The sequence below is a fragment of the Pogoniulus pusillus genome, chromosome 1 (assembly GCF_015220805.1).
Source record: "Pogoniulus pusillus isolate bPogPus1 chromosome 1, bPogPus1.pri, whole genome shotgun sequence".
NCBI lineage: Eukaryota > Metazoa > Chordata > Aves > Piciformes > Lybiidae > Pogoniulus > Pogoniulus pusillus.
In genome coordinates, this window is record NC_087264.1 from 11148786 (window position 1) to 11162742 (window position 13957).

The window sequence follows — 13957 nt, forward strand, 5'->3', positions numbered from 1 at the left end:
GATTTTCCCTCTGGGCTCTGCTCCATATACCTTTGGGCAAATCTTGTTAACTCTTTGTTGTTCAGTTTTGTCATCTGTAAAATGCACAGGAAAAAAACCCACAGCTCTGTGCAGCTCTTGTGAGATTGCATTTAACTCTTAGTGGCAGGCTGGATGTGATGTGTAAATGCTTTGAAAACAATTATCAGTGAAAAACTTCTCCTTCCAAGTTCTGAACTACAGAGATTTCCTAACTGCCTTAATGGAGTGTCTGGTGTTTAGGGCAGTGGATCAGTCACTATAGCTTCTTGCAGATGTGGAAATAATGGGGAGTTACTTGAATCCCTGTTGCTGAGACACTGGAGATAGGTAGCCCACCTTTAGATTTTTGCCTTTGGACAAAATAGCATGCATAGTCATTTGACCTAGTTAAAAAGCCCCAGCAAAGAGAGCCTGGACTACACTGAGCAGCCTTAGTCAAACATGGGAGTTCCTTGGCAGGAGTGACACCCTCTGCTTAGTCATGCCAGACTGTGAACATGCGGGAAGGACCTTACAAGAGAGTTTGCAGCACTTTGGTCCTGTCAGGGTTTCTGTAACGAAGGTAGAGGATTCCTTCTAGTCTTGATTTTCAGCACCTGGCTCTTTCAGAAGGTGTCCTTTCTCTCACAACTCTTTTCTGGACAAAATGTACTTTCCTGAAGTGAAGATTGTCATTAATGACCCTGCATTACGCACGTGAGGAGGTCTGCTGGGATGAATGCAGAAAGCTGCTGAAGACTAGTCTTCAGACTTAATCTGAAGGAGAAAGGCAAAAGAAAGAGGAAAGGAAGTGCTTGCCCTGAGGAAACTGAGAGGTGCTAAACCTTAAGTGAGGTGATCTTGGGTAGATCTTGAGGAATTTTGAGATATTACATACTTCAGGACTCAGATATTAAAGTGACAGGTCCTATAGAGGAGTGAACAAGTTCTCTTGTTATTCTTTCTGTTGCAGAGGAAACCATCTGTGGATTCATTGAGCAAGGAAAATTTTTTGAAGCTTGTGATCTCATTTATGATCTGGAGCATTCTGGAAATGATGATGTGGGAAAGTCTGACTCACTTTACATGCTACTGTCTGAACAAATGTGGACTGTGGTGGGAGAAGCACTTGGTAGAAGTGGTAGGATGTTCTTGGAGCCATTGCAGTCGGTGGGGGAATCACTGAAATGGGAGAAGCAGAAGGAAGCAGAGTTGTTTGGCAGTGGCCAAGAGATGGAGTCTGTTTCCACTTGGAGTCCAAACTTCTGGAGTAAAGATCTGGAGGAAAAACTAATACAGTACATGACAGCCCAGATTCCCCCATTTGATTCTTCTAGCAACACAGATGAGAATACACTGAAACAGCATCTAAGTGAGCTGGAAATGACATTTCTTCCCAACTTGGAGCACAGAAGTCATGTCTTCAAAGAGGCAGGACTGCTCGTCACTTACACCTACTGCTGTCATGCCTCTTTGTCTTCTCATATTTCCACACTTACTGACAATAATCATTTCAGCTTCAGACAATGTCTTTTAGTTTATGAATGGTGCCTTAAAATGCACAAAAGGTACATCTGAAGGTTTTCTTTTCCTCTATGTTTTTTCTGTGTCTCTATTTTTCAGTTCTGAGCACAATCTCTGCATCCAGCTAACACAGTGATGGTCAGGACTCTTGCTGAGTTTCGATTTTATGTTCTGTGCTCTCTGAATCAGAGCCTTTTTTCATTGCACTACTGCCTCTTTCTAAATTTTTAGTACTGGGCTAAGAGGTTTACCTGAGATAGGCAGGTATTTCTCCTCTGAATTCCTGTTGGATATACAGAATGTCCTGCTTCCTTGATCAATTTACTTTCTCTCAGTGAGCCTTTCTTAGCAAGAACCATAGTCCTCCTGTTACTCCAGAATAATTTTCTCTTGTCTTTATGTCAGCATGTAAGTCTGCAGACTTCTCTTTTCTCCTTGGTTCTCTTGCTGCTTTATCTAGCTTGTAGTTTGAGCAGCCATTTCCCTATTTCCTGCATTAGTGTTCAGACCACAGGAAAAATATTTGACAGATCATTAAACTCCCGCCCAGGTTTGGGGAAGTGGATGAAGAGCAGCACATCTGGGGCCTTTCTGGCCCAATGTGAATTCAAAAGCTTTCTTGTGATTTCTTTTTGCATGACAGTGGTAGATGAGGTATTTGTCCATGCTTGCTTTACTACTTGACAGTTCCAATCTGCTCATGTTCTAGTGCTGTTCAGCCCTTTTGGGTTATCTGGTTGCTTTGCGCCAAGCCTGGTGCTTTTCTGTTCCTTGTATAAACCTTTTATACCTCATATGCAGCTCATCAGGTGTGCTCTTCCCTTCACTATGTCCTGAAGGAGGGAGGCAGGGTGGTAGGTATGTGCAGGTGCATGCTGAACTCAGACACCTAGGAGACGTGGCCAGGATGCATCCTTTCTACTGCCACCTTTATGAGTTTAAAATGAGAAAACTCTAGTTTAGAGTAATAGATTGATGAAATGTTTAAAACTGACATGAAAGTGGAGGTGAATTATTATGTAATGTAAATATACAATGAGAAGCTCAAAGAGAGGAAAAAATGTGTTATGCAAATGCTGAATTCCTTCAAGAAGGAAAATAACATCGAGTAGCTTGTGATTGTATTAAGGCCAGAAGGTAGTGAAGAAAGTGGAAATGAAAAGAGCAGAGATACCAGACTTAACTGTTTACATTTTCCTCTCTGAATACAGATACAACATTAATGAAAACTCCTGTGTAGATGCAAGTGTCCTGGTGCATAACTATATTTTATTCCATTCAGAGAGAATATGTGACACTTGTAAAGCTGTGTTTGGGTGGCTCTGCTCAAGCCTGAGAAGGAATTCATCTGCAAAACTGAGGGAATGGGAGAGGGAAATGGCAAGACAAAAGTGTAATTTGGGCAGTAAATGCAGAAGGAGGAAAACAAGCAGCACAAAAGAATTGCTGGCAAAATGGCATGATAAAGATCATCTTCCAAATTATGGGTGCCTTGACACTGCAAACATCGATGGGTGCTTACAGGGCACCCTTTGCTTAGTGTGGGGTTGTGATGCCAAGGAGGGGGTGACAGGTAGGCACTGGGCTGTGGAGCAGTGGGAAGCTGCCCCTCTGCTGTGCTCTTGTTTCTGTACACAGTGGCAGTGAGATATTGCTGAGACCCAGACAGACTCCTCAAGACAGCTTTTCTCTTGGTGCACAATGTCTCATGTGGATTATTTTGAAGACTGAGGAAAAGTTACTTGCAATCACTCAGGTAAGAACACAGAAGTTTTACCTCAATCTGCTCAGTTTATTCCCACAGTTTTAACATATGAATTGCCCTTGTTAAATTAGCTGCTCCCTTGCTATCTGAGCCAGCTCTGCTCAGGTGTGTTTGAGCCTCAAGATGCTGCATTTTGTTGTACAGCCCATCTGTGAAGATCCATCCATGTCTGTCTTCCAAAAGAATGCTGCCCTGTCTTTGCTCCTTAACAAAAAAGATGCTCAGACAGGATGCAGATCTCCATCCTGTTGCTGCACCTTCACACTGCTGCAATCTGCTCTGCTCAGAAGCCAGTGTATGTGAAGGAATGGGAGGCTATGGGTGAAATTCACTGCTTTATGAAAGACCATTCAAGATACTGTTCATCTTCTCTCCAGCTGTTAATGAGCTCATAGTGAGTAACAGATGGGGATGTTTTTAATAGCCGCTTTGCCTCAGCTATGCAGGATATTGAAGCTGCCAGATTTGTCTGCATATAGACCTCTCACAGCCCTCTCCTCCCTGCTGAACTGGCACTGCTGAGGTTACAGCAAAGCTTGTTTCCAGAGCTCAGCACAAGAAATCATGCAGCTGGTGCACCTCCAGCACAACCCTCTTGTAAGGCTGGAACAGTCAGTTCTGCCTTGCAATCCCACAGGTGACCTCAGCTCCAGGGCTGCAGGATCTCCTTTTTAGCAAAGCTCCCCCTTTGAAGAATGCTGTCTCAGTGTGTGGAATACAAAGCAGGGAAGATGTGTTGTAGCAGCAACAGGGAGCTCCAGAGGAAACCATGCTATTTGGAAAACTCAGCAGGGCCTTTTGTATTCAGCTAAAGCTAAAATGCAGCAGCGGGAGTTACCACACTTCTCTCACTCTTGCTTTCCCTTTCCAATAGTCCCCAGGGAGCAGAGGGAGGGAAATTCCAGAGCTGAATGCTGAATCATCCCAGGGAAAATACTCTGAATTGCAGAGGTTTTCCTCAAGGCTTATTCTCTCAAGGAGAACACAAAGGTAGTCACAAACATTGGAGCAGAGGTGCCAGATGATCATAGAATAGAACCATAGAATCAACCAGGTTGGAAGAGACCTCCAGCATCATCCAGTCCAACCTATCCAACCTATCCATCCAGTGCAACTTATCCAACCGAGATCATCCACCTGCTCCTGTTTCTGAACTTGCAGGTATGATTAGCTTTCATAGAATCACAGAATCATAGAATCAACCAGGCTGGAAGAGACCTCCAAAATCATCCAGTCCAACCTATCCTCCAGCCCTAGCCAGTCAACTAGACCATGGCACTAAGTGTCTCAGCCAGGCTTTTCTTAAACACCTCCAGGGATGGCAACTCCACCACCTCCCTGGGCAGCCCATTCCAATGCCAGTCACTCTCTCTGGCAAGAATTTCCTTCTAACATCCAGTCTATACCTCCCCCAGCACAACTTGAGACTGTGTCCCCTTGTTCTGTTGCTGGTTGCCTGGGAGAGAGACCAACCCCCACCTGGCTACAGCCTCCTTTCAGGTAGTTGTAGACAGCAATGAGGTCTGCCCTGAGCCTCCTCTTCTCCAGGCTGCACACCCCCAGCTCCCTCAGCCTCTCCTCATAGGGCTTGATGACAATATGCTTAAAACCTACTGATTCCAGTGCTTAGTATTAAGCATCTTTATAGGCTTGTAACCCTGGGGAAGGCCACATGTTACTAGGTCTGTGTTTAGCACGTCGTTCAGTGAAGGGAATTCCTCAGGGTAATGCTAGTGAGGTTATGTTAGAGCATGTCACTGAGTCATTGACAAACCCTCACAGATGCTGACTATCACTGATGAGGGTTTTTAAAAAAACATCTTTTATTTTTAAATTCCCTCAAATCTAGTGGCTGCAGAAAGCTTTTGTTTGACCATGAGCTTCCTGCTTTTCTGATACACCACGTGCAGAGTAGGTTTACCTAGATCTGGCAGTGGTTACAAGCTCTTGTGCTATGCTGTTTTGAGTTGGCTGCATTTTTTAATGCCACCTTGGCTGTAGAAGGACCACAGCTCTACATGGCACTGCTGTACACAGAGAGCAGAACTGGACCTGCTGGGGAAATGTGACACATAGGCAACCTAGATTGCTTCAAACCTGGCCAGCTTAGGACCAGCTCCATGTTCAAGCTAATGGGTTTAAGTGGACATGAGCTGACTCTGTATGGAAGAACTATGGATGTCTCTTCACAGTGGCATAGCTTATAAAACCTGCTTTATCCCTCAATTTCCTTTTCTTTGCTACTTCAATGGATGTTTCATTTTTTTTAAATGGAAAGAGACTGACCAGAATAAGCCATGGTCTGCTTTGTCTATGAATCTCTGGCTTGTGGCTGGGAGTGCCAGCCTGATACGTGCACAAACGAAAAGCACTTCAAATGCAAATCAGCGATGAGAACTGTAACCACATCTGAAGGTGCTGAGAGCTCAGATGCTGCGTGGGGTTCAAAACCACTTCCAGACACTGCTGTGGGGAACTCAGACAGATCTGCATTTAGGTGGTATTCCCTCAGCTCAGACATGTCTAGGGCAAGGAGGCTTTGTGTGTTTTGAGGCTGAAGGGTTGGTGAACTGGAAATCATGGTGCCATCAATTGGGTTGTCATCCATCACCCCTACCCATGCTGCACTGATGGATTTGACATAAATGCAAGGCAAACCTTCCAGCATGATGCCAGGGTTAATTCTGATACTGAGAGGTAGAAAATTAGTTCTATGTCCCCAGCTTCTTCAGCCTTTGCTCAAAACTGGCTCTTTGTCCAAAAATAGAAATGGACATGCACATCTGGACAAAAGCTTGAGGAGAGTTTAGACTGATCTGCAAAGTATCACTTAGGACTATATCTCCCTCCTCATCTCCCTTTATTTTTATCAAGTAGACAAAATGAGGACTGAGAATTTCTTCAAGTTGGAGAAACTGGGGTAAGGACCTGCTGCTGCCCACATGAATAAGGCTGTGCAGCTGTTCTGCACATCTGCCTGCCGTGTTTCAGTGGTATTCTCCCACCAATATCAACTCTCTTACTTAACTTTGTACTTCATAGCAATGTAGAGGCCTCAAAGATGTTAAATTCTTGCATGTCTTAAAACAGCAGCTGGACAGATGAGGGACTCTAGTTATACCTCTGCCCTTTGTACTGTCTGAGAGGAAATGCTGGCAGGCTGGCCATCCATGACTCTGAAGCTTTTACAGCATCAGCTATCACATCTTGGTCAGGGAGCAACAAGGAGGAAAACTGGAGGTTATTTATGGGCCTGTTTGTTACAGCAGAAATTCTGGTCCTCTCCATTATACAGCTTTGGTGCCTGAGATCCTGGTGTTACAGGCAAGCTGATGCTAATTCAGACACATCATCTGATCCAAAGCAACCAAGTGCTGTGGATCAACAAATTATTGCCTTGCAGTCACTAACTAAATGCCTGCTTTGTCTCACTAGGGAGCGAGACCTTCATGTTGGCTTAAGCTGACATATTTTACTGTGCAACTGGGGCAGGTTAGAAGTGTTTGTGCAGCTTGGCTGGGATGTGTTATCTCAACACATCATGTTCACACAATTGCTCTCAGTCAGGTGATGGCACTCAGGAGGACAGGAATTTTTCTGGGTTTGTTTACAGCTGCTTATTTGTCTTCAATTAAGACTTTTCAATGAGTATGACAGTGCAGTTCTTTTTGCATGTACTTTTGATGAAATTCTTTGGCGACAGCCAGAGATTTCCTAATCCATTGGCCAGAAAAGAACAAAGACAGAAACGGAAAACCACACTTCATATTTTTTCTGTTTTGTTGGAGGAAGCTGCAGAAATGAAAGAATAAGCAAGCTAGCCAGGCTTATGAGTTTAAAGCTTCTATGCAGGTCAGATCATGTTTTAAGGGACGAGCGCTTTCTCTGCAGTGTTGGGCTTGTTTTTACAGCTCGTTCGAACTAGCATAAGCCAGCCAAGTCTGGGGAAACTTCCCATCATGCAGCCTCATGGGGCTCATCTCCCCGTGACAGTAGCTCTAAACACTAACCCAGCTCCTCTTTGCAGTCACAAGTCCCTGGCTCAAGTGAGGGAATGCTTTTAATTAACGCTGGCTGGTTTATGCGGGTGCTGGCTGGCGCTAGGAAGGGTGGAAAAATCTCAGCTACAGTAGCTGGCAGCACAGAGCTGCGTCTAAGCGTTGTTTTGCTCTGCGGGCGCCTTCCTTTGAGCTAAGCTGACTAGGGAAGACTGTAGATAGCCCGAGCTGACACTGGGATGAAAGAAAGCTGCAAATCATTTAAACTCAAACAAACAATGCAGAACAAAACAGAACAATGTTATTAGGTCAGCTGGAAAATAGCCAGGCTTTGGATTAAACGAGTTGGCAAAAAAAACCAAACAGAGGCAGAAATTCATCTAGTCCAAATGCATAATGAAGCACTGGTAAGGCTAACTCATTATGAATGCCATTGTATCTCAACTGCTCTTTTTTCCTTTTAACACTTAGAAGGAAGTAGGAGAAGCCCTAAAAGAAGCCTTTGATTTTGGGAAACCCCCTTGTACAGATGCTGCAGTCATTCAGGTAAAATGGGGAGAACTGAAAACCTCTCATATTTTGAGGCAATCATGGTTTTGCACACAAGTACATAGAGTTTTGGCAAGATCCAGTTTTGCATGCCTTGGGCTAAGCTCAGATAGTTAAAAGCTTGCAAGTTAGCTGCCATACTTAAGCTGCATCTGTTTGCTCCTGAGCTTATTTTCCCCATGTGCGTAACTAAAGAAACTTAACTAATAAAGGATGAGCTTGAGATTAGTTGATTCAAGCTGAAATTGCATCTTTGTACATGCACATGGATTTTCACACCACCTTCTGGAAAGTCAGGGTGTGCATTAACTGGTCTGCTCTGTATGAGTTCTGCTGAGCACTTGTATAGAAAAGCAGCAAGGCTTGCCAAGCTGCAGCAGTCTCCATACCTAACTGTACATGGAGGCAGCTGTGTACAGCTGCAAGTGCTGTGCTAATGGGTTAGGCAGCATAAGAGACTGCAGAGCACAGTGAAGGCAAGTGCTCAAAGGACACTGCAGAAGCATGCACTGTTAATTTATGAGCAGTACATACAGTAGCCAGAGGGTGTTTAGATCGAGACCTGCAGAAGGCTTAAAATAAATCCTGGAGGTTACACGTGGACTCAAGCAATGCTAGAAATCAGGGACAGGTTGTGGGCTGTTGTGACTGTAGCTTTGCTGCCACCATCTCAGCTAGAAGTCCTGTTTGAGGTCATGAGAGAGGCAAGTAGTGCCACGGTCCTTTGAGATGGAAGACAACCTCAGGCAGCCCCTTGGAGGCTGACAGTAGGCATTGCAGATCAACAGCAGACGGTCATCCTTTACAGCTTTAGCTGGTAAAAACTGACTTTTCTGGCCCAGCTGAGATCCAGGCACCAAGATCAGGACCTATAGCGGGGACTTCTCTCTCCCCACCTTGCCACATTCCCCCTGGAGCAACAGAGCAATGATATACTCAATGATAGGCTAAGCAAGTAGCTAATGAGCTGGGTTTTTTATTTTCCTGCTTCTGGCTGACAGAACAAAAGTTTCTAACAGGGACCAGGCCAAAGCCTGGTTTGAATGCTGTGAGCCTCACATCTGCAACATCTGGCCATGCTTCAAGATGAGTAGTTTTGCTCTGTTGTGCAAGTAGCTGACAGGTTTGAATACTCTAGGGAAGATGATGGAAAAGCCTGCATAAATATTCAAGCCTTATGAAATTACCTCCTCCTTGATTTTCTCAGGCTGATTCTTAAAGATCAGGTAGAAAATGAATGAGGTGTCATGGAAACTCATCAGCTATGGTTTCCTGCCACTTTGGGGTGGCATATTTTATCCCATCCCTTTGGGTGAACTTTTATATCTGCTGTGAGCAGTGGAAAAACACGTTCATGATGTGAGTCACCCTTTGTCTCTGGCTGATGCTTCCCAGAGCACTGGGAGAGCTCAGCATATGAGTCCATCTGTCTCCTTTTATCCATCTGGCTCTTCTTGCCTTACAAGCTTTTGTTTCCACAAAGCAACTAATGGACAACATTAAGTTGCCACCTGCTCAAGTCTGCCCAATATGGGGTGGATTTTTAGCTATCTGGTATAGCCCAACTCCTGCAACTACCCTAGCCACTCAGCTGGGGTCAGCAGGGTGAGGCTGGCACCTCATTACATACATAGCCATGTTAGATGTGAGCGGTGATGACTGAGGAGATGATACCTGTCTTCTTCAGACATCTCTGGCAGAGGCACAGGCCACACAGAGCTGCCTAATGCTTTTGTTAGCATCAGCGCCCAACTTCACCTGTGAGGGTGAGTCAGGCAGAAGCACAGGTGCTCCTGCAGGTGGCAGGTCTTTGTATGACCTGAGCTGACTGGCTGGACACTGTTAGCAGAGAGCTTCTGTAGAGACCGGCATTCCCCTGAGCTTGGCACTTGACGCCAGCCTGTTGACTACAATGAAAGCAGTGGTAGCAAAGGTCAGGCACTAAAATCAAGCTCTGAAAAAGTACTCTTCACAAGGACTCTCAAAACAAAACCAGAAGTCATTGCTTAGAAGGCAGAGGTACTTGCAGCAGGAGGGATGGGATGTATCTCTGTCACCACATACTGAACAAACAGCTTTGTTCTGCCTTCCTCTCATGCCTTAAAATCCAGATGCTAACAGAGAAGAAGGAGGCTGCCTGGCATGTCAGCAAGAACCTGAGCAAGAAGGTAGAAGCTGTATGCCTGGAAGAGTGCCTGAGGTTCCTGGAGAGGTAGGTTTTCTTGCTTGGCAATGCCCTCAGTGCTCAGTGGAAAGAAATCTGATGAAGTGACTGGCAGTGCTGTGAACATCCAGATCTGCCATTGCTCCTCCTTAGTTCGATGGCTATTTCCCATTAGGGTATTACTGGGCAGACAGCACCTCGCTTCTGCTTATGTGCTCAGCATTGCTGTTGGACTAAAGCTGTTGGAACAAAGCACCTGGACTAGCCTGGACAGGTGAAAGCCTTGGGGGATGTTTATTTTGGAGAGGCTCAGACCTTTGAAAAAAAGACAGAAAGAGGGGCATCCAAGTGGCTAGTGCCCAGGCTTGGTCCTTCCTACCCTCACTGTGCTTCCCAGGCACAGTGCTTTCTGCCAGCTCCCTGGGAAGGTGAGGAACTCTGCTCTGTCCTGCTTCTCAGAGGACACCTATCTTCTTCTCATCTTATGCCCTCTCACTATTTCTGGATCCATTTATATGCTTTTCATTCTTGGCCATTGCTTTCTGTTTCCTGAGGAGCAGAAAAATGTTAATATTGCCAATTGTAGATGGATATTCCAGAAGAAGGTTTGATTTAAGATCTTTGGCCCTTCATAATTTGAGAGGAAGAAAAATCCTATACAATGGAATTGTCCAGGTTTCTGAGACTGAAGCTGCAAGGAAACAGTCAGTAGATTGGGAGTCATTCATACATGCTGAGGTGCTTTATTGGTAAGGCATGTGTTGCTCCTCAGAAACAAGTGTTACAGCAACAGCAACTGTAAAATGAATCTCCTGCCTCTCAGTTCCTTAGTAGTGGAACCTTGGCAACTTGAGGGCCTTCCCAGTGCTGTTCCTGTGCTCTCCATCCTTGCCAGCTGGGCAGGAAAGAAAGCATCTTTGTCCTGCTGTAGATCACACCTTGGGGAGTGAAACTGTGTACTGAAAAGATAAATCATCACAGAATATTTTCCACACTTACTGCTGGGTTAATGCTGTCAGATGCATTACAGAGCATGCCAGCTTCAAGATATGTCTCCCTGTTTTAATTTAGCTATGAAAATGAAGTAAGAAGCTTTCTCCAGCTTGATGTCCACCCAGGGATCTGCAATATCTTACGAATCCTGGAGAACTGCTGCATTCTCAGGTCAGAAACCATACCCTAGTGGCATGGGAAGCAAAATTAAATTTCTGCTGACTGATCATCTTCTAACTCTGCTATGGAGTCAACCTTGCCTCCAGCTGGAACTGATCATTCAACCCCATGTACACAAAAACCTTAGGCATGCAGGGACCCAGATGTGGCCAGCAAGATGCCTTCAGAGCTGCCCTGGTTGCCCCAGCAAGAGAGGGACTCAAGTTGGGGCTGTACCATGGCCAGGCCCCTGACTGCTGCATTGACAGCACCGAGCTGCTGCTCCTCACCTACTCCCAGGCTCTGTAGTTACAGGGGCCTGTGGTCCCCCATCCAGCTCTTCCTGGGGCCCACGACACTGAGCAGAAGGCAGGCAGCAATGCCATGTTGCACGTGGGGATATTATCCTGGCCAAACCTGATGCATATTGCAATGTGGTTCCTTTCCCTGGCTTAATTCTCCTTCATTCAGAAAGCCTCATAAATGTTGCACTGAGGTGCGTGTCCTAGAGCACTTGAGGGTGAGCCCAAGCTCAAGTGTTTTGCTGAGTGAAACCCAGCTGAACATGCCAGACTTCCCCTGGGGTTGCTAGGAGGGAGGGAAGCAATAAAGCACAGGAGGCTGGGGGAGGCTGTTGGCACCTACGAGTTAATCTCAGAAGTGCTTGCAGCAATGGAGAAATCAATGTTGCTTCTCTTCTTCCTATGTAAAATTATCTGTAGTCAGCAAAATGCCCAAATCCAGAATATGCACAGTGCTTACTTGACATTGGAGCTGTGTGCTGAGCCTAGGTAGCTGCTCTGTTTGTTACATTTCTGTGTTGGTGGTGTTGAATCCTAGACTGAATATTTCAGAGTCTCTTTTACGTGATCCTTTAAAGTGATACTGAGGATCATAGAATCAGTCAGGGTTGGAAGGGACCACAAGGATCATCCAGTTCCAACCACATGCCATGGGCAGGGACACCCTACCCTAGATCAGGTTGGGTAGAGCCCCATCCAGCCTGGCCTTAAACACCTCCAGGCATGGGGCCTCAACCACCTCCCTGAGCAACCCATTCCAGGCTCTTACCACTCTCATGCTGAACAACTTCCTCCTCATCTCCAGCCTGAACATACCCATCTCCAGCTTTGCTCCATTCCCCCTAGTCCTGTCACTCCCTGATATCCTGAGAAGTCCTTCCCCAGCCTTTTTGTAGGCCCCCTTCAGGTACTGAAAGGCTGTGAGAAGGTCACCTCAAAGCCTGCTCTTCTCCAGACTGAACCCCAACTCTTTCAGTCTGCCCTCATAACAGAGGTGCTCCAGCTCTCTGATCAACCCAGTGGCCCTTCTCTGGACACAAATTTATACACTGAACTTACCCTGAAAGTAAAATGTCTGGTTTCAAGTTAGTGGTCATTTTAACCAGGATTTGCTGACTTGAACACAGTTCTGATGGAAGATAATGATCTGTCTTATATTTGTAGGGTGTCAGAGGCACACAGGATGCTCATCCAGCTTCCATTTGTCAAGGCCACTTCATGCCTGCTTAATTTTGAAAGTCCTAGAGTTTTTACTGGTCTCATGAGTGATGGCTACAACTGGCATTTGTGTGCATTCAACTTTCACTTCTTTGGGGAACTATCTTAACGAAAGCCATCCAAAAGGTAGATGCTTGTATGTGAGCTAACCCTGGACCTGAGCGTATGTCCATTCAGTTACCCAGGCAGTCATGTTGGTTACTGTAGGAGAGTTCTGATATGAGAAAATCCATCCACAAGAAGGGTTGTATGGAGGAACCTGGGAACTACAGACCTGTCAGCCTGACCTCAGTGCCAGGGAAACTGATGGAGCAGGTTATCTTGGGGGTGATAAGAGTGCACCTGAGGGATGGCAAAGGGCTCAGGTCCAGCCAGCATGGGTTTAGGAAGGGCAGATCCTGCCACTCCAACCTGATCTCCTTCTATGATCAGGTGACCCGCTTGGTGGATGTGGGGAGGCTGTGGATGTGGTCTATCTGGACTTCAGCAAGGCCTTTGACACTGTCCCCCACAGCAAACTGCTGGCTAAGCTGTCAGCCCATGGCTTGGATGGCAACACTCTGTGCTGGGTTAGGAACTGGCTGGAGGGCCGGACCCAGAGAGTGGTGGTGAATGGTGCCACATCCAGCTGGCAGCTGTCACTAGTGGTGTCCCTCAGGGATCAGTGCTGGGCCCCATCCTCTTTAACATCTTCATAGATGATCTGGATGAGGGCATGGAGTCAGTCATCAGCAAGTTTGCAGATGACACTAAGCTGGGGGCAGATGTGGCTGGGTTGGAGGGCAGAAGGGCTCTGCAGCGGGACCTTGACCACCTGGACAGATGGGCAGAGTCCAATGGGATGGGGTTCAATAGCTCCAAGTGCAGGGTGCTGCACTTTGGCCACAACAGCCCCGTGGAGAGATACAGGCTGGGGTCGGAGTGGCTGGAGAGCAGCCAGACAGAGAGGGATCTGGGGGTGCTGATTGATACCCGCCTGAACATGAGCCAGCAGTGTGCCCAGGTGGCCAAGAGAGCCAGTGGCATCCTGGCCTGCATCAGGAATGGTGTGGTCAGCAGGAGCAGGGAGGTCATTCTGCCCCTGTACTCTGCACTGGTTAGACCACACCTGGAGTACTGTGTTCAGTTCTGGGCCCCCCAGTTTAGGAGGGACATTGAGATGCTTGAGCGTGTCCAGAGAAGGGCGACGAGGCTGGTGAGAGGCCTTGAGCACAGCCCTACGAGGAGAGGCTGAGGGAGCTGGGATTGGTTAGCCTGGAGAAGAGGAGGCTCAGGGGTGACCTTA

At 46.4% G+C, this 13957-nt stretch overlaps 1 protein-coding gene across 1 annotated transcript in view; it reads left to right on the forward strand.

The window, feature by feature from the left end:
* LOC135173187 (uncharacterized) overlaps positions 1–13957 on the forward strand; it is a 57615-nt gene that overhangs the window by 30525 nt on the left and 13133 nt on the right. Inside the window, exons 4-8 of the mRNA XM_064145688.1 lie at positions 974–1568; positions 3163–3280; positions 7759–7833; positions 9948–10048; positions 11072–11164. Of these exons, the coding sequence (XP_064001758.1) occupies positions 974–1568; positions 3163–3280; positions 7759–7833; positions 9948–10048; positions 11072–11164 (982 nt within the window). The remainder of the gene's footprint in view (positions 1–973; positions 1569–3162; positions 3281–7758; positions 7834–9947; positions 10049–11071; positions 11165–13957) is intronic.